At 42.8% G+C, this 19,396-nt stretch overlaps 1 protein-coding gene across 1 annotated transcript in view; it reads left to right on the top strand.

Moving 5' to 3' along the window:
* Positions 1-19,396, top strand: part of slc12a2 (solute carrier family 12 member 2) — a 75,713-nt gene that overhangs the window by 42,925 nt on the left and 13,392 nt on the right. Inside the window, exons 12-21 of the mRNA XM_078272242.1 lie at positions 313-436; positions 3,051-3,152; positions 6,680-6,835; positions 8,045-8,144; positions 10,861-10,972; positions 13,734-13,874; positions 14,653-14,759; positions 16,338-16,417; positions 16,849-16,992; positions 18,530-18,577. Coding sequence (XP_078128368.1) covers positions 313-436; positions 3,051-3,152; positions 6,680-6,835; positions 8,045-8,144; positions 10,861-10,972; positions 13,734-13,874; positions 14,653-14,759; positions 16,338-16,417; positions 16,849-16,992; positions 18,530-18,577 — 1,114 coding nt within the window. The remainder of the gene's footprint in view (positions 1-312; positions 437-3,050; positions 3,153-6,679; positions 6,836-8,044; positions 8,145-10,860; positions 10,973-13,733; positions 13,875-14,652; positions 14,760-16,337; positions 16,418-16,848; positions 16,993-18,529; positions 18,578-19,396) is intronic.

Genomic DNA, 19,396 nt, shown 5'->3' on the forward strand with positions numbered 1-19,396 from the left:
TTGCTTTTTCCAACAAAACAAATCACTTTTTTGACGTTTTTGACACTTCTTCCAACGTTTTTGTCACTTTTTTCCGACCTTTTGGGCGCTTTTTTTCTATGATGGCTGAGCTTTTTTAGGGCTTTATGTGGACCAAAACTGTGAGTGAGAAAGCTATATGAGAAATGAACAGTCAAAGATATTTGACTTTTTGGATGAAATAAAAGCATGTTAATGAACTACACACGTCTGGCTCTTGATGTGATTCTCTTTTTCCACTGTGGTCCTCAGTGAATCTGAGTTTGCTCTACATGATGCTTTCCGTTTCCACAGGCTTTATGTAAGGACAACATCTACCCCGGCTTGGACATGTTCGCCAAAGGCTACGGGAAGAACAATGAGCCCCTCCGCGGCTACATCCTGACGTTTGTGATCGCCCTGGCCTTCATCCTCATCGGTATGGCTGCACAATCTCACTATAAGGCTGTCTTGTAAGAGATCGCAATAAACAGAAGAGAAGCTTGTAGGATTTAGGGTGATCTATTTGCAGAAGTGGAATATCCTTTACAATATAATATTCAACTATGTTTTCATTAGTGTATGATAACCTGAAACTAATTTGATTAAAAATGAACAGTGGTTTACTGTTTGGTGGTCCCTCCCAGAGGGTCCAGCGTTTCCACACTCGGCATTCACTTTTGACCGTTAGGAGTGCAGCATCCAGAAGCATTTTGCCATACTTGTCGATGTGAACGCTAGCCTGGTTGACACCAGACCCTTCTCAGTTGTAACTGAGAGTGGGTCTGGACAAGGTTCATTCACAGCTCATTTCCAAAGGGGCGTCACCAACGGACGCCGCTGAAATGCCTCTGGGCGCAATTGGATAGTCCTTCAACCAATCAGACCAACGATCTGGGTGACGTAGCAGCGACAGCGGCTTCAACAGGTCGCTGTGCTCCGGTGGCCGCCATGTTGAATGTAAACAAAAAGCTGCTTGCTGTCGCTGCGCTATCGTCATCGTGTAAAGCCCGCCTCAACGGTTGTGATTGGTGCCTCGATTTGGAAAAATTGGAAATGGGCTTGAATGGGCTCATGGCCAGACTGACTTGCAGAGCTAATCTCAAATTTGCAGGAAGTTGGTCAGGGTTTTCCCAGGCTATGTGAATGCACTTAGGCACTCAAAACAGCAAGTGTAAGTATGTGGGTTGAGACACAGCATAGGAGTCATGAATATCTGAACCAAATTTGATGCCAATGTTATTGATACATTTTATGTTTGATGGTGTGATGAATGGACTGACTGACTTTCTGTACTGAGTTCTTGAAGCCAGCAGGGTCAGCTGTTTTCTTCCAGAATGACTCAATTCAATCAAATTAGAAGCCTTTTTTTTTGCTGTTGCTGAGTGGTCTAGACCAGAGATCTTCTACAGGGGGTCCTCAGAGTTAGTGTGTGTGTGTGTGTGTGTGTGTGTGTGTGTGTGTGAAATATGTTAAAAAAATTTTGTTTTAAGTTTCTTACATTTTTAAGTTAATGTCTGAAAATATACATTGACATTAATAGCAAAGATAAATCTGCTTATTTGTGAAAAAAAGGATTTACACATTGAAGATGAGCTTACTATAGGTATGGTAGCCAAACAGTTATTCTTAAAGGCGCTGACACACCAACCCGATTATCAGCCGTCTGACAGTCTGGCGAGGTCGGTGACCTGAGTCTGTTCGATGTGTTCCGTGCCGTCGTCAGTCGGAGGAGCCGTCGGCATCCATTTTGTCCGATTTGACTTGTTGAATCGGCCAGTGGGCAGTCAGACTAAATGACCAATCTGATTGGTGGAGTGCTAGCCCTTGACTAGCGAATCAGTGCACTTATGTTAAAACACTTACCGGAAATGGCGAGCAGGATGAGCCTGACTAACGGCTCTCAAAATCTGACGAAAATCTTTTAAACTGACCTTTGTCCGAGGCACTTTTTTGACCAACTCGGGGAGGCAGTCAGTCCGACGGTCGGCCGTCAGGTCGGTGTGTCTGAGCCTTTAGGATTCACTGTGCCTTCAACATGCATGTTTAACGTTAACAGGGTTTCCCGCAGTAAATTTGTTAGTTAAGGTGGTTGCCATCTGACCGGGGGGGGGAGGTCTGTAGTACAGACTCTGTACTACAGACCACACTAAATATCAAATTTAAATGTATAATTAATACATCTCTGTAGTGCAAACACTACACTAAATATTACATTTAAATAATGAATAAATAACCAGCTTTTCGAAATAACAGTTGCAATGTGCAATTTTAAGCTCATTAAACTATTTTCAAAAGAAGTGTTTGAGTGTGAACAATTTTACTGGCATTTTAATTTCTCCCATTCTCCTCCGTGACACGCTCTCTTCCACTTTGCCTGACAACTCTTCTCCAAAACAAACTGCGCTGAGAGAACAGAGCTCAGCCCGTAGCTTCACTGTTAACTACGCTAACTAACCGTGTGTTGTGAACCGCGTGTAGTGATTAAAAAAAAAAACCAGCTGTGTCTCAAAGACCGGGCAGCAGCCGGGACGTTGAGAATCCAGGCGCGAGAGGTGATGGATATTTCCAGTCACTTCGTCATGTAGTCACTTCGTTGAAACAAGAGAAGAAAGCCTCACTGATGTGAAGAATAGGACAGAGAAACATATATAAATGTTCTCTGCCTGCCGTATGCCAACGCTCCGGTGAGTCCATCACCCCGTCTCTGCCCGGGCATGCCCCAACTGCCACACATTTGTTGACAAACTCTGACGCACACGCGACGGTGAAATGCGTGTTAAGGCGGGCCGCCTAAACTGGAAAGTGCTGCGGGAAACCCTGGTTAACACATGACGTATAAATGATGATGAACCATTTATTTTCATCCATTCAGCCCAGTTTAATATGCAACACAATTGTGTACAATATATGTAGTAGGGGGTCCCTACTCAGTCTCTCTTTCAGCTAAGGGGTCCCTGGCCTAAAACAAGTTGAAGGCCCCTGGCCTAGAGGACGTGAAACTTGAGTTTTGGCCCTGTCTAATTTAACTGTTTGATGTTTTCTTCTTGCAGCTGAGCTGAACATAATTGCCCCCATCATCTCCAACTTTTTCTTGGCGTCCTATGCCTTGATCAATTTTTCTGTGTTCCATGCCTCCCTGGCTAACTCACCAGGTAAGACAACACAAAGGAGTCAAATGGGCTAGACCTAGAAGTTGAGGCTAAAGGGGGAACTTATCATATAAGTGGCTTATCAGCCGTGGTGGTGATGTCATATGGTGTTTTTAATAATGATTGTGATTGTGTTTCATGTCTGACTGCTCTGAGAGCTGAGGGCTAGTTGGCCGTCTTTCTGACAAAGGTCGGCAAAGGGAATGGGTTTGCTGTTCATCATCAGCGTAGTGTTGCATGTCAAAGCTAACCCTCGTGCTAAAGATTCACGTGGATTCACTCAGTGGTCCACTGATTTCATTCACATTTAAAAATGGCTTTCCTTTCAAAATCCAGTGGTTTAAAATGCTGGTGTGACCGAGCCATTGCAGGTTTGGGTCCCACAAGCCAGAGAGTTATGGTAACATTCATAGTACAGATACTACTAATATATAATCTATAAATGGCCTTTGGGTCTAACAGTTTATGGTTACATTACAGTTACCTTTTTAAATTAACCAAATCTTGCACCAAAATACGCAATACACACACACACACACACGCACACTCTTGACTCCACTTACTTGCTTGTCATGGAACTGTACAATTTCAAACTTTAAATATTTTGAGATAAACAACTTTTTGTAATCCAAGCTCATTTTGAAATAAAAGAACAGTTGTCAGATCCTCTGGGTTTTTACCTTGATAATACAATAAGCATCAAATACAGTAGTGTGAGGAAGAAATGATGAAAATGTTTGTCAATGAATGTTAATGCATTTTCTGTCAAAGTTAAGTTCTCAGGGCGCCCTGGTAGCTCAGGGTGCGCTCCATGTGCTAAGGCTCAGTCCTTACCGCAGCGGCCGTGGGTTCCATTCCGACCCTCAGCCCTTTGCTGCATATCATTCCCACTCTCTCTCCCACTTTCTGTCTACAGCTGTCCTGTCAATTAAAGGCCTTAAAATGCCCAAAAAATAATCTTTTAAAAAAATAAATAAAAGTTAAAGTTCTTTAGTATTACCATTCTAGTCCCTTCTTACTTTTAACTGTAGCTATCTAATGCAGTGTAATGTGATATTAGTGGCAAATGGATTGAAACGTCAGTGCTGTAATCCACCGTTATATACCATATTTAAGGGTTATCACGCTGTCGTTTCCCATATGCTCCAACATGCCCTGTCCTCCACTCCATCCCTATATTGCTGCTCTGAAATATGTTTGTACACAAGTGTGTGGGTCACTGTTACTGACACACTGCCACATCAGAGGAGTCATTAATGGGGTTGGCTGGGTTATGATTTTGAGTGACGGTTGTTAATTTGGAACAAAAAGCCTTTTTTAAAAGCCGAGTGCATCATTCCAGTGCTGTTGTTGTGTAGCTTGGCCCTGCTGTTGAATGACGCATGTTTGCCAGGAGCTGTAATGCCTCTGGGACAATACAGCAGCGACAGTCATCTCTGGCTGACAGACTGGCTCTGCACTTTACGCTCACGCACAACTACATAGGACTATCTGAATATGTCGGAAGCTTTTTAGAGGTGATGTTGTACAGCATACAAACATGCTACCCTATATATTTGCTAGTTATTTGTTTGTAAAGGGTCAGTTCACCAAAATACACAAAAGCATTCTCCATGACCTCCAATGGTCACTATCTACACAGATGGTTGCTTTAATCTGTCTCTGTCTCCAATCCAACGGAATTCAGTTTGCGATGCAGAATTGGAAGAAAGCCATATGAATCCTTAAACAGAAGCAGTGTTGCTACTAACTAGCTGATTGTGTCACGCCTACTGCAGTCGTCACAATCTTCCAGTTCAACTTTCATGTACTGTATATCATATCAATATTTTAAGACGATCAAGGAAATAATTCTGAATCAGGACCGGCAGCATTTGGATCAAGCAGCTGGGGAAACGTTAGCAGGCTACATGTGAGACAGCATTTCAGGCTTTCCCCCAGAAAAGTGGTCTAACCCGGTGGCAACTGTCTTTTTTTATTTTTTGTTTTTTTACAAGGGCCCGGCTTGGGCCAGACTGATGGCACCATTAATGTAGAGCCCAATAGTTTCTCTGATAACCGAATCATGGGTGGAATCGTGGAAATTGTGAATTTATAAAAGCTATAAAACAGATTCCATAGGGCTCTACATTAAGAGATTAGAAAATATGACTGTCTACATTTCTAGCCGAGCCGCCCCACTGTAACTGTAGTTTAAAAAACGTCTTTAAAATACATTACAAACTAATTCCCAGTGGGTCAGGCCTGGTGAAGGGCAATTTGGGATACAGGCTTGGAATACACTGCATTTAGCTGTTGTAGCTACAGGTTGTCATCGTTAATGAGACAGCCACTGGAAACTGTTTCTGGATTCTGATCTGTAATTCCCTTTTGTTATCTCAAAAGGGAATTACAGATCTTAACTACATCTTTGAGTTTTAGTTACTCATACACTTAGTTACTTAAAAATATAGAAAGCTAGATTCGGTAAGAGATTAAATTAAGATATGAAATTCCAGATTTAGATTAGGGTGAAATGCTTTTGAACCCTTACCTTAGTTAGAGACGTTAATTATCCAGAGGGCTGGAAACATTGTTTCTGCACCGAGATGATTCTGTTTCATACTACTGTAGGTGTGTCACCAAACCTTTTACATGCTTGTAATTTTGGGTGAACTGGCCCTTTTAGATTGTAGAGAATAGCTAATTGAAATGCATATACAGCAGTTGATCTTTTCTATATTGAGTTCTGTGCCTCTCCCCCTCCCCCCACCCCCCACCCCCCCACAATACCAAAGCTCTAGCAGAACTCCAGGTACAGATTCTCTATTACTCCAAGCAGGTCATATAAGTACACAGACTTAAATGGTACATGGCTTAATTATAGGCAAGCAGTAATACAGACATTGACTTCTGGATTTTACTGCCTCTGCAACCACAAACTATTTCTGCGCCATTAGGTGTTGTAGGCCTCTTCAGGGCCGATCTCTCCCCGAGAGAAACGGCACCATCCATGTACCCTTTATGTCCTGTGGTTTGTTTTAGACTCTGTCATTGTGTAACCACACAGTCTGACTGTCCCATCACTAAAATCCTACTAGTCTAGTGTCTGTGGTACCCAGTAAACCAATGTGGTCTCTAATAGCTGGTATAACTTCGGTCTCCAGTCTAACAGGCTGCTAACTCCCATTCTTTAACCCAGCACATCTCCAACTTTAACTTTATCCATGCTCTTTAACAGTAACATTTAATATTTTAAGATCATAAAAATGATTGGAAATGTTTCCTTTCATGGCAGATGACCACAGTGTCTTCTGATTGTTAGTCTTTTGAATTGCAGGTCAAACTTAATTTGGTCAAGGAGTCTCTGACAGATCTGACCTCTACTCAACCCAAAGAACATGAAGTGCATTTCCTCCATGTACCATCATTATTAATTTTTGGAAACATTATGAAACAGTATGTGACAGCACTCTGAGTTTGTTTGATCTTTTTTACATATCACTCGCCTTCTGTTGCCATGTTGTGACTGGTTGTGGTTGGTGCTGCAGGGTGGCGACCCAGCTTCAAATACTACAACATGTGGGTTTCTCTGGCTGGAGCCGTGCTGTGCTGTGGGGTGATGTTTGTCATCAACTGGTGGGCCGCGCTCCTCACCAACGCCATTGTTCTGGGCCTTTTTATCTACGTCAGCTACAAGAAGCCAGGTGAGTTACACAACATTTCTTGTTTCTAGCCACTGTTTTACAGAATTCAGGAATGTTTCTACCTGCAAACCAACCTTTATACCCTCAGAATAAAATAAAAATATGCTCCAATTACGAAAACATGACACAATAGTGCCGGTAACATGACAATATATGATAGTTGACAAAATTATGTTAGAAATTATTTTCCCACTTAAACGCATGTTATTTCTGACTCTGACTGGGGTAGCAGCTCAAATTTAGCCAGGGTCTGATCCCGGACCAGCCTGACTTCAGTTCTTTATTCATGTGTGGGGTGTCACTGGACCCAGCCGTGTTTGCCAAGAGTTAGTCTATATCCACAATGTTCCACTTTGAGGACTGCTCTGGTGCCGCAGGAAATTCTGCCGAATGTCCCTCTTTTCAGCCAGATGTCCGTCCCCTTCCTCTGTCTCTGTGTTGGCGTTCTAACCTCTGGTGGATTTGTGAGGACTATGGTTAACTGCTCCTCAGATCTCTGCAGGGTAAATCCAGACAGCTAGCTAGACTATCTGTCCAATCTGAGTTTTCTGTTGCACGACTAAAACTACTTTAGAACGTACACATGTTCCACCAAAACAAGTTCCTTCCCGAGACTATTTAGCAGAGGCACCATGGCTCCATCCGGAGCTTAGCACCGCCCAAGACGACTGTGATTGGTTTACAGAAATGCCAATAAACCAGAGCACGTTAATCTCCCATCCCAGAATGCTGTGTGGACTAGCCAGACCTTCCTTTGCAGCGGTGTGGAGGAAGGTCTGGCTAGCCAAGAGCTAACTGTCATGCTCAATGGCCATGAAATCCAAATATGTTTTTTATTATTTCTACATGTGTAAATGGACATATAAAATGGATCCATAGCTAACAGACTATACATCAGCTGGAGCTATCTGTTGTTCAGTTCACCAAAGTGAATCATTGTAAAAGTGTGAATTAATATTTTGCACTAGTTTTCCACACACATCTGTGCACCTCTTCAAACACAAAGCTGGCCGTGCAGCTCTGAACACACACACACACACACACACCTGTGTGCACACTCAGTTTGACATGCAGCTACACACACACAAGGCCTTCTCGTTGCCGGTAACGCCGCATGGGTCAGCAGGCCTTTGGCCCAGCAGGACGACCCGTAAACACACTTCTAAACTGCACTGTGTGTGTTGTGCCTGCATGCGTCCTCCCCTCCAGATGTGAACTGGGGCTCGTCGACCCAGGCTCTGACCTACCACCAGGCCTTGACCCACACTCTGCACCTCAGCGGCGTGGAGGACCACATCAAGAACTTCAGGTACCAAACATATACATGTGTATATTTTATTTTTATTTTACCAGGATTTTATGTTGATAAGGCAGCTTACCCTTACTGCACATATCATGACGACTATTATGATGTGTTGTACAACGGGCAGTGTGCAATTTTGTTGGCTAGTGCCAGTCTCTGCATGCAACATGAGCATGTCCACACAGAGCGATGCAACAGCAGTGCATTGTATGTACAGTATGCACTATGTTGTGTTGAATTTTTTGAACGGCAAATATTGGTTGTTTGTCCAAGAAGAATTTCCTTCAGGACAATACAATCTATGTTATCTTATGTCAGTCTCAACAAACAGAATTATAGGCTTTAGCCCACGCTGATATCAGCTCTGTCAGGTATACATCTAGACTGTGGAGACGTTGACGCTCCTGTTTGCATATTACAGATAAAGGTTGCTGACCTTTTATTCATTTATATGAATTGTTCTATTTATTTAATGCTATATTTTTGTATACATTGTCTATTTTGTGTACTGTACTAGGGAACCTTCCATTGTGTCCTGAATGAAGTCATTATATATATATATATATATATATATATATATATATATATATATATATATATATATATATATATATATATATATATATATATATAATTATTATTTTATTTTTTTAAATATATATAAAAACACAGAAGCGGCCCCACTAATCATTAGTCATTACCGTTGGACAAAGCAGTGTTGAAATCACTAAGACAATATTAATAGGATATTTGAAAAACATAACATAATGGGGGTGTCACGATTTTAAATCGAAAATTGATCAAAATGAGCATTCTATTTCGACTATCGAGTAAGGAGTTTTTTTTCTGTCTCCACCCCAAAACAGACACAACGTAGCTTAGCGGCTGTTAGCATGCAGCTAAAGACACAGGGTGATGTTAGCTTAGCGGCTGTTAGCATGCAGCTAAAGACACAGGGTGACGTTAGCTTAGCGGTAGCCTGCAGCTGCTCTTTTCCAGACACCGTGGCCACTGCCGAAGTCTGAGATGAGCCGTCACAGCTCAAAAAGAAAATTTTAAAATCAAATTGAATCATGATCTTAAAAATCGAAAGTCAAATGGAACCATGGATTTGGAGAATCGTGACACCCTTATAAGGTAATATAAAATAATATCAGGAAATGTCAAATAGACACACACAGAATCTCAATATAATCAAAGCAATCACTGTTACTGTTCCGTCGGTATTCCTTAACATGGGTGACCTCCTGTAACATATTTTGTTAGTTTTGAATCACAGCTTACTTGGAATTATTATTTGTACGGCCGATGTGTGAAGCAATAACATGATCACATGACAGGGCAGTAGGGCCTAAAGGTTAGAGAAGCGAGCTGTGACCGGGAGGTTGCCGGTTCAATCTTTTCATTTCTGTTGATAATCCACGAATGTACAAGTACACCTAAAGCTATTATTTCTACGCGGAGTGTGTTCTCTCTCTAAATGCCCGCACACACGTGGTGTTTTTGGAAGACGATTAGTGCCGATGTGCCGTTGGACTGTTCCCATGGAAGCAAACCAAGCAGGGGATTAAAAGGCATCTGATGGTGTCTTCAGAATGACTCGTGTGTCCTCCTCTCCCCGCCTCTCTTAAATCCCATGGTGCTTAACATTTTTGCTTTGATGTGCGCTACTCTGCTCCTGTTCCGTCTGTCCTGTGCTGAGAAGACACAGGCCACTGTGAAGGTCAGAGGGAAAGTGGCAGCATATTTAATGCTGTAAATGTCACGGCTACCCAGACTCTCTTTCACTCAGTTAGGGCATGCCCAAGGATGAGACAGTCTGGGGACAAGATCTTCGAGACATTTACATAAATGTGCAATAAGGCCATAGACCCAGAACCGCAGTTGGCAATATTTGGTGTGTTTTCAAAGAGATCTGGGTCTCTCTCAGTCCCAGACTCGCGCTCTGGCATTTTCATCATTGCTAGCGAGACGCCTCATTCTGTATAACTGGAAGTCTCACCTACCCCCCCGCAACCCCCCTATACAGTCGCTGGGTCAATGAAGTCATGGCTCACTTGAAACTGGAAAAGCTCAGGTATACCTGGAAGCGATGGGTTAATCTATTCCATAAAGCAGGGCTTCTCAAAGTCCAGACCAAAGTCAAACCAGACACAGCCCATAAAGCTCTGGTTATGAATACGATACCTTATGAAGTCTAACGTTTTCTATTTTTAAATACATTTTATACTGATTAATAAATCGTTAGTGAAGTTTAATATACACTAGTGGTGTAACGGACTGCAGTTGATCTCCTTCCCTAAAAAGAAAAATAGGTTTGGACTTATTTTTACAAAAATTATTTGAGTAGGCTACTGCAAAAAGGTACCGGTACTGAATTCCAGGTAGGTATCGGTCCAGAAGTAGACCAGGAAAACGGAGAACTCAACTTGAATGTGTGTTGCTTAAACGTTATAAGTAAGTTGATGACCTGTTTTTGTTATCACCAATAGTTCCAGATCCCTGACCTAAAACAAAATTCAGATGCAGACCTTTGAGTGATAACGTCTGACAACCCCTGCCATAAAGCATAGCAACCGTTGCTGGACTATTATAACAATGTCTACTACTTTTTTGTCTGTCTGTGCTCGCCAGTCTCCGGGGTGGATGTTGTGGGGTGATTGTTTATGTTAAATAAATGAATAATCGTGGATGTTACAGCTAAAGATGACATGTGTTGTAGACCCCAGTGCTTGGTGATGACGGGTTACCCCAACTCTCGGCCAGCTCTCCTGGATCTGGTCAACAGCTTCACCAAGAACGTCGGGCTGATGATCTGTGGTCATATTCGCACGGTGAGTTGATATTAAAAAGATGTTCATACAACACGACACCCGTGGTTTTAAATTGCTTCAGAGATCGGTAATGCTCCCAACTCAATTGTAGGGCTGGGTACCCAACTCAGTATTTTTTTAGGCACCGACCGAATGGAAAAATGTCTCGTCATTCAAAACCCAATTTCAACACCTAAAGAGTAAATCTCATCAGCGTCAGTGAGCCAATCAGCACGCAGCATGCTTCTACCAAGATCTAAACTCTACGTTACACAGAGACGGCTCACGTAGTCGGAGCTGAGACATAAATACAAAGATTTGTGCCGTAATGTGTAATACAAATATACAATTGGTATAGAAAAAAGTATTGTTCAGGAACCGGTATCGAAGTCACAGTATTGGGGTCGGTACTGGTATCAAATATTTTTGAATGATAGCCAGCCCTACTCAAATATGATATTGATGAGAGAACTGAATTAAATACTGCAGATGTGTTTGACACAGTCAACAGCAATCAACCTTCCCATTAGTGATGTTGGTTTAAATTGGAACTAATGGAAGTAATAATCAATATTCCTCTCCTGATCCAGCAGCTGTCCTGATCCAGCAGCTATTTTAAAAGTCAGATCATGCTCCTGCTGCATCCACATCTAAGCAAACTGTTTCTCCCACAAAGGTTGCAAAAAGTCGCGGAAGTTCCAAGGGAAGTTAAAGTAATAGTCGGAAAGATTTCCATGTAAATAAATGTCTGTTGAGTTACTCTCTATCTCTGATAGATGAGGTAACAGTGGTGGTGGAGCCCACTCATTTGCAGTATTATGAGCTGGGTGTCTGAGGGACATTCCCGAACCAATCACAAGGGGCACACGGTTAGTGACTGTTCTCCATCACCCATCAGCGATTGGTCTGCCAGAGAGGGTAGGCGGAGCTAACGCACCAGACTCGCTCTTTAGCTCACTTGTGTGTGAAGCGGCGTGCTGTTTTTTTTTCCCCATTCTCTTCTGGTGTTGTGGGTAAACGGTTGCTATGGAAGAACACCGAAAAGAGCAGCGACTACAGGCGATGAAACTTCAAAAACAAGTCAGTTTCAAAGAATAAAGACTAATTTGACGTTCTACCAGACAGAAAGAAATGAAGATCTTCAAGATTGTAATTTTAAGCCCGGGAATATGGGGAACTTTTGCACAATTTCAATTTAAAAAGTGTTCTTTTTAATAGGGAAGTTATTTGTAGCTCTTATGGCATGTTTGGGTTGATGTCTGACCAGTTCATTGAATTGTAACCTGCATGCAGCAGCATGCTTCCATCTAATGCACACATCATTTGCCAGCATCCATTAAAATATAAAATAAGTAGCACCACTCTGCTGCCCACACTACTGAACCACAACATGCTTGTATCTAGGTTTGATTATATTTCTGGATGAATATATTGTCTGATGTTTCAGACAGGAGCCTAAAGCAAAGCACACATAACATAACACCTTCTGCTTGTTGTTGCTAGCCAGCTGTTACCACGTGGGATGTAGCGTGACTGATTCATATTTGATCCGAGCCGTGATGATGTTGGCTGAAGAGTTCTCCGCTGATTGCAGCCGGCTCAGTGTCATTTGAGTTCACAGTGTATTAGTTGGCTCAAATATCTATTCCACCAACTCCCATCAAGGCACCCATTCATCATGTTTCCCAGCCCATTGTGTCAGTTGGCAGTCATTCAACAGTATTACACATATATAGTAAAAATTGTAGCCGGAGTCATAGAGTTGTGAGTGTGATATCAATATTGAACACCAGCCAATAACTGTTTATTGGCAGATCTCTGTTCATTCTTAGTGCACCCATTAACACAGAATGATGACCCAGACATGTTAAGGGCTTTTCACACGGGGAGCGACACTTGGCCTGCGTAGTCGCGTGGATCTGCGGGGTCTACTACGCTCCTCATGTGAAGGACAACCCCAGGCGATCAATGGGTGGTAACCATGGAGATTATGTGCACTACTGTATCCCTGCCTTACAACTGAATGAGATCAGCTGACTGTGGTATCCTATAACCCTAATCACAGGTCCATTTATAACAAATAGTGGTAATCCTAGTCTTTCCTAACCACAGGCTGTTATTGTTGATAGCTAAAGTTAGCTACACTAGCATAGTCCTAATTACTGATGTTACCTGATGAATCCAGTCTTGTTTCGATGCTAATTCTTCTTATTATTGGAATTGTTTGGAAAAATTGGTTTAGAATCTGATCATCGGTTCCAAAGGCTGCTGCAACCAGCTATGGATCACTATATTCTGTTCTTGCTCGACAGAAATGCATTATTTATTCATTTTAAGGTGATTTTCCATCACCACAGAAGTGTCCCGTTTACACCGTAAAAAAGCCTTTTACCAATCCCCAGCCAGGCGTAACTGCTTCACGATGGAAAGGTCTTTCTGATTGGATGAATGCGGGCTGTGTGCAGTCCTGCCTGCTCCTGTTGCCCCCAAGCTAAACGCTGTAAACACTCTCAGCTAATGGCAGTGGAGTTTCCTGGCTGAAGGGCAGTGCTGTGAGCTCTTTTCTTCAGGAATAAACAAAGTCCCTGATGAGCAGGTTCAGAGCAGGACTCTGGTCTACAGTTTGAATTCTCTAGTCTGTGATCTGATTTAAATGAAGCATTGCTGGATGTCTGACCTGGGTAATGTGGGGCTGCAGAATTACTTGCAGACCTGCTGTTGTTTGTTACATTGTGTGTGTGTGTGTGTGTGTGTGTGTGTGTGTGTGTGTGTGTGTGTGTAGGGCTACAGACGGCCAAACTTCAAAGACCTGACCACGGACCAGGCCCGGTACCAGCGCTGGCTGCTGAAGAATGAGACCAAGGCCTTCTACACGCCGGTGTTTGCCGAGGACATGAGGCAGGGGACACAGTACCTGCTGCAGGTAGGAACACAGCACACGTTGTCACTGAGTCAACGGCAAACAACGGCTCTGTAGGAAGCATTGTTCAAGCCTCCTGTAGACTCGCACAGCAAGGGCTAACAGCAGCCAGCCGTGTTGGCTCCGTACACTCTGCTTGCTGATAAGCAGCACATGCTTCTAATGGAAACTTGTGTTCTCAAGTGTTGCCAACCACAAATGTTTGAGTTCCTGTTTGAGGATAGTTGTATTCATTGTGTAAGAGGCTATGAACTTTATTGAATTTGGCCCCTGCATGCCTTTAAACTGTCTCAAATGATCCCAGTTAATCTCAAATCAAATTTATGTTATTTTAATAACCCAGTAAAAGAAAAGAAAAAAGGAAACCATTCAGGAAATGCATTCTCTGCTTAGTTACAAGATATTATTCTGTATTTTTCTTATTGCCTACAACTCTTGTGTGCGTGTGTGGTGTTTTGAATATACTGTATATGAAGCTGTGATCCACACAATACTTACGTTCATTATTTGTTTCATAGAATTAGTTAAACAAGTTTCAAAATAAATGTCCTGCTGAGGCATAGTGCTCCCAGAGTTGAGTCATACACAGTGCTGCCAGCGTTTCCATCTGAAATGTTCAAACTGGCCTGAGAGGGAACTGGCACCAGTGACGGGTTTAACGCTTACTCTCCTGCTCCAGAATGAAAGTGTCAATGATTCCTAGGAAGGTATCCAGCCTTTAAGAAAAGAGTCGCGCAATGAATTCATGTGATTGTGAGTTCCCTTCTTCTCCCCTCTCAAGGCTGCCGGCCTGGGTCGCCTCAAGCCCAACACCCTGGTGCTGGGCTTCAAGAACGACTGGAGGGACGGCGACATGATGAACGTGGAGACTTACATCAGCATGATCCAGTAAGTGGACAAGACTACACACTACACCTGACTACAGGAGACATTAGCTCAGACTTCATTATATTTATAGTTGGGTCTGTTCGAGGTCGGCTCACGTTCTCACCACAAACGAACCGCTCCAGAGTTGGATTGAAAGCGAACCGAGACCAACTCATCAAGCAGGTCTCGGTACGCTTGTTTGGTCCGCTTTTGGTACACTCGAGTGTGATTGCTGCATTCTCACCTGCCCAAACGAACCGCACCAGCGGGGCAAACCAACTCTAGTGACATTCAAGTGAATAAAATAAGGCAGGTGTGAAAGCGCCCTCAGACACCCATGAGTGTCCAGGGGCCCCGTGAGGGTCTGCAGCCTCAGGGCTCAGACACTACAGCCCTGACCAGTATCCTGACTTTGCCCGAGTATGTGTGGTACTGCTGCACACGCTCTGTGTGTACTGTGCTAACACAGGAGTGCAGTGTGCATCCATTTGAACGCTAAAGCAGTCATGTGAGACTGTGAGTGAAGGACTTAAGCTGAATGAGTTCCTGATTGTAAAGTGTGGAGATTATGGCATTAGAGCTGAAGGTCAGAGATGGTTCAGCCCCACAATATTAAAATCTTAGCTAATACGCTCAGCAATGCGCCCTTTACTTTCCATCCAGCGAGAGCCGAGGCAGAGTACACGCTGCAAGGTTCAGCCTGCACGCGTTAGGGCCTTCTCTCAGCAGCCTCTTCTGTTTGAAATAGCCACGTCTTCTTGACTGTCTCTGTCTGAGCATGTCCTATGCTGATTTTTGTTGAGAATTATTGAGCTCAACACAGGGTTTCCACGGAGTCTTAAAGTCTTGAGAAGTCTAAAATTTCAAAATAAAATGTTTAGTTTCTTACAAAGTCTTCACTGAAGAATGGTGTTCTATGTCTAAAATCATTTTAAATGAGTCTCATTGAAATGCTTCCGCAGTGCTTTACAATGTTTATTTTGGTATTCCGTGGTGTTGTAGTTCTTTCTTCGCTACTCCAAATATAATTAGCTGTATTAGGACTACAAATGAGACCAACATGCATCTTATATTGCAGCCGGGTGCAAGGCTGCTCGAGTCTCTTTCGGAAGAGATTTTATTTTTTGAACGGCTCTGGTTCCAGAAATGGTTTCCTCTGTTCAATATCTCTGTTGACATTTCATTAAAGGCTGATATAACGAGTTTTAAGGCTGGAACCGAGGCAACCAGCTACGAGATGAATCGTGACCATAAAACCTTTGATCCACCAATCAGAGACGTTGCTGTTACGGTTAGGATTGTGGTTAGTGTAGTGCTTCTCCATGACATGGTGAATAAATGTTAGAACCAGGTTGTATCTTCATACAGACTTGTGTCTTCTACAGGAGCAGAAACCTTTGTTACACAACCTCACAGCTCAGGGGCCGTCTTCCTGGGATGGTTTAGACTTTATGGCATTCTTTTGGAGAAAAATCAACGGGATTTTCACTTGTGGAACCACACTGTTGAGCTCTATACTCATAACATTGGCTTAACAGCAGCTATCCACTGGAGGCGTTTTATTCTCAGTCTTTAATTTCAGTTGTTTTTTCTTCTCAGTGATTCCTTTGACTTCCAGTTTGGTGCTGTTATTCTGCGACTCAAAGAGGGACTGGATGTGTCTCATATCCAAGGACAAGGTATCAAAACACACACACACACACACACACACACACACACACACACACACACACACACACACACACACACACACACACACACACACACACACACACACACACACACACACACACACACACACAGAGAGTTCTGTTCCAGAGAAGAGTTTAGCAGTGTGGTTGAAATCAAAATAATTTTTCTAAATTGTAGCACCTGGAACACAACATGGCAGATGTCTCCAAAATTGCATATGAAATAGTTTAATCACTGGAGTAATTTAAAGAGTGTTTGTGTGTGAAGGTCTGATTTCCTTTTTTTCCCTGTTTTTGTGTTGGTTTTTTTTGTCCTTACACCATCACACATTTCTAATTCCCACCATCTTCTGTTCCCTCTCCTTGCCTTGTTTTCTCTTCCTTGTCTCCATGTGTCCACTCCTCCCATTTCCTCCCAGATGACTTGCTGTCCTCCCAGGAGAAGTCCTCGGGGATGAAAGATGTGATAGTGTCCATAGACACCAGCAAAGACTCTGACGCAGATTCCTCCAAGCTGTCGTCCAAGGCCACCAGCCTCCAGAACAGTCCGGCTGTGCACAAAGGTCAGCCCGCCTCAGTATCAATGACTTTGATCAGCCAAGCACACTTAAGGCAGAAGTAGTGAAATGGAAAACATCATCATTGATGAAGTTAGATAAAAAAAAAGTGCATATTGAAGACAATAAAGCACTTTTATATTGTAAACATCTTATTTAAGCATACTGTATAGTATCCTTTTATGCATTATGTCTGTGGCTCTTCGCTCCAAGCCCATTGGTTCATACTGAAGCTCAATAATATATAGTTTCATCAATTCAACTACAAATTGAGGTGTGTGTGTGTGCGTGTGCGCGCATGTGTGTTTGTTGCTCAAACACTATTTTAGGTCATGACAGAGGAAGGCTTTTCATTCAGGAAATCAGTTTAACAACATTCTCAGAGAACCCTCTTAATCCATCAATGACTTCTATTATTGTGCCTCCACACACACACACACACACACACACACAGCTCAAACAGGAAGTTGTCTCAGTGACCCATGACTCCAGTCGTCCCACTGGTCCCAGTTTAATACTCCCCAGAGGGAGAGAGATGGAGAAGTGCTACCCACGCAACTCGGAGCAAACAAACAAACCCACCAAGTGTTCCCAGCTCGTGGCAGCCGAGCACCAGCCTCATCCAGTCTGGATTCATGAAGGCTCTTGGAGTATTTGGCCCTGTCCTGCTGCATGCTTACTTTATTGTCTTATTGTAGGGTGAGCTGTGTTAACATTTTTTGGGTCAAAGTTTACAATATTAAATCTGTAAAACAAATGCTCTACAACGAGAGGTGCACATGTCACTCAAATCTACTGATAAGGGATCATTTCAGGTTATTACAACTTGGGTTGTATTTTTGTATTGTAGTTACCATCATTTCTATGGCTCGGCTCACCAAAGGAACTGCTGACACTTGTTCGCCAGTCTAACTTTGCTGTTGATGTAAACTGTCTCACAAACATAACTTCCACAGCAGCACTTAATCCATACATACAGCATTGCTGTGTCGTTTTAACAGAGGTACAGCTCTAATTCACTTTCTAAATCGAATGGCTTCTGTATGTTTTTGGTCATTCTTGAGTTCCTGTAAGGCTCTCCACACACATTGTGAACATGTGGGTCTGGTGAAGATGAATGCCTTGATTGGGCTAATCCTCTTACTGTGAGCCTGAGCTCCTACTGTACCTGAGCCGTCATTAAGACAGAATCACCCTCCTCAATGTGGGAGCTTTTCATTTTAATCTCAGCATAGTGTCGGTGGAGAGTTGAGTTTCGAGAGTTGCAGCTGATTTATGTGGATTTGATCCCCTCCAAATGGCCATTGGAAGCCGGTGTAAGACGTTTCCAGAAATGGGAGAGACTAAGTTGAGCCCTCTGTTAAAGCTTCAGTTAGCATGAAGCTAGCTGTCTCCCCAGGACCATCTGTGAATGTCTGCTTTGTTGCACTTTTAATCCTTCTTAATACTGTACATGTTCTTCATGAAGCCTTGGTAGTAACTTTTTGGCACATCAAACCAACATTTCACATCAATATCTCTCCTTTTGTCTCACATTTCCCAGATGACGACGATGATGGCAAAGCTACGACTCAGCCCCTGTTGAGAAAAGGCAGGAGATCCACTTTATTGTGTTGCCTTTAAACCTTTCTCTCTCTGCTTTGTTTTCATCTGAATCTCCATCCATCGAGCTCTCTGTCGCCTCATTTTTCACAGTATATTATGAATTCCTCCTGTATTAACATCCCGTCCTGCGCCCGGCTGTCTCTGTCTTGTGTCTCTCAACGTCTAGCTTCTTGGCTTTGGGAAATAACATCCTGTCTTTTCCCCTCTTTCTCCAGCTTGTAGCTCAAGCCCAGTCTCTGGTGTGTGTGTGTGTGTGTGTGTGTGTGTGTGTGTGTGTGTGTGTGTGTGTGTGCGCTCAGTCCAAGTCTTGAGTATTTAATGTTGTGAGTGTGTGCCAACATTTCAATTTCCTCCTTTCGTCTTCAGTCTCTGTCGCCTGCTGCTTCTTCTCTCTCTGGAGGGGACACTTTGTCTGCAGCTTTCTTTTCCAGGATAAAAACTGCTCTCCTGTTTCTGATCGCTGGTGTTCCCCCGTGTTGATGAGGCCAACATGAAAGAAATCATCCATGCATCAGAAAAATAGTTACCGATATCAAAACTTCAAAGAGCAACAATGTAACTTTTAAAAGAACACGTCTTCCTCTTTCAAATGAAAAGTCCCATTAAGAAGCAATAAACAACCACTCTCTCTGTTGAATGAACTGACAGATGTTACTGTGACAGCCTTCCTAATGCTGGCTAGAGATATTAGGACTGAGTCCGTTCACTGATGTTATCGTTCTTCATTTAATGACCATACCAGTGTTGTTTTTTTGTGATTAACAATTTTTTCTTTTTTTTTGTCTTTCAACAAAACCTACAACTC

The sequence above is a fragment of the Sander vitreus genome, chromosome 16 (genome assembly GCF_031162955.1).
Source record: "Sander vitreus isolate 19-12246 chromosome 16, sanVit1, whole genome shotgun sequence".
NCBI classification, from domain to species: Eukaryota; Metazoa; Chordata; class Actinopteri; order Perciformes; family Percidae; genus Sander; species Sander vitreus.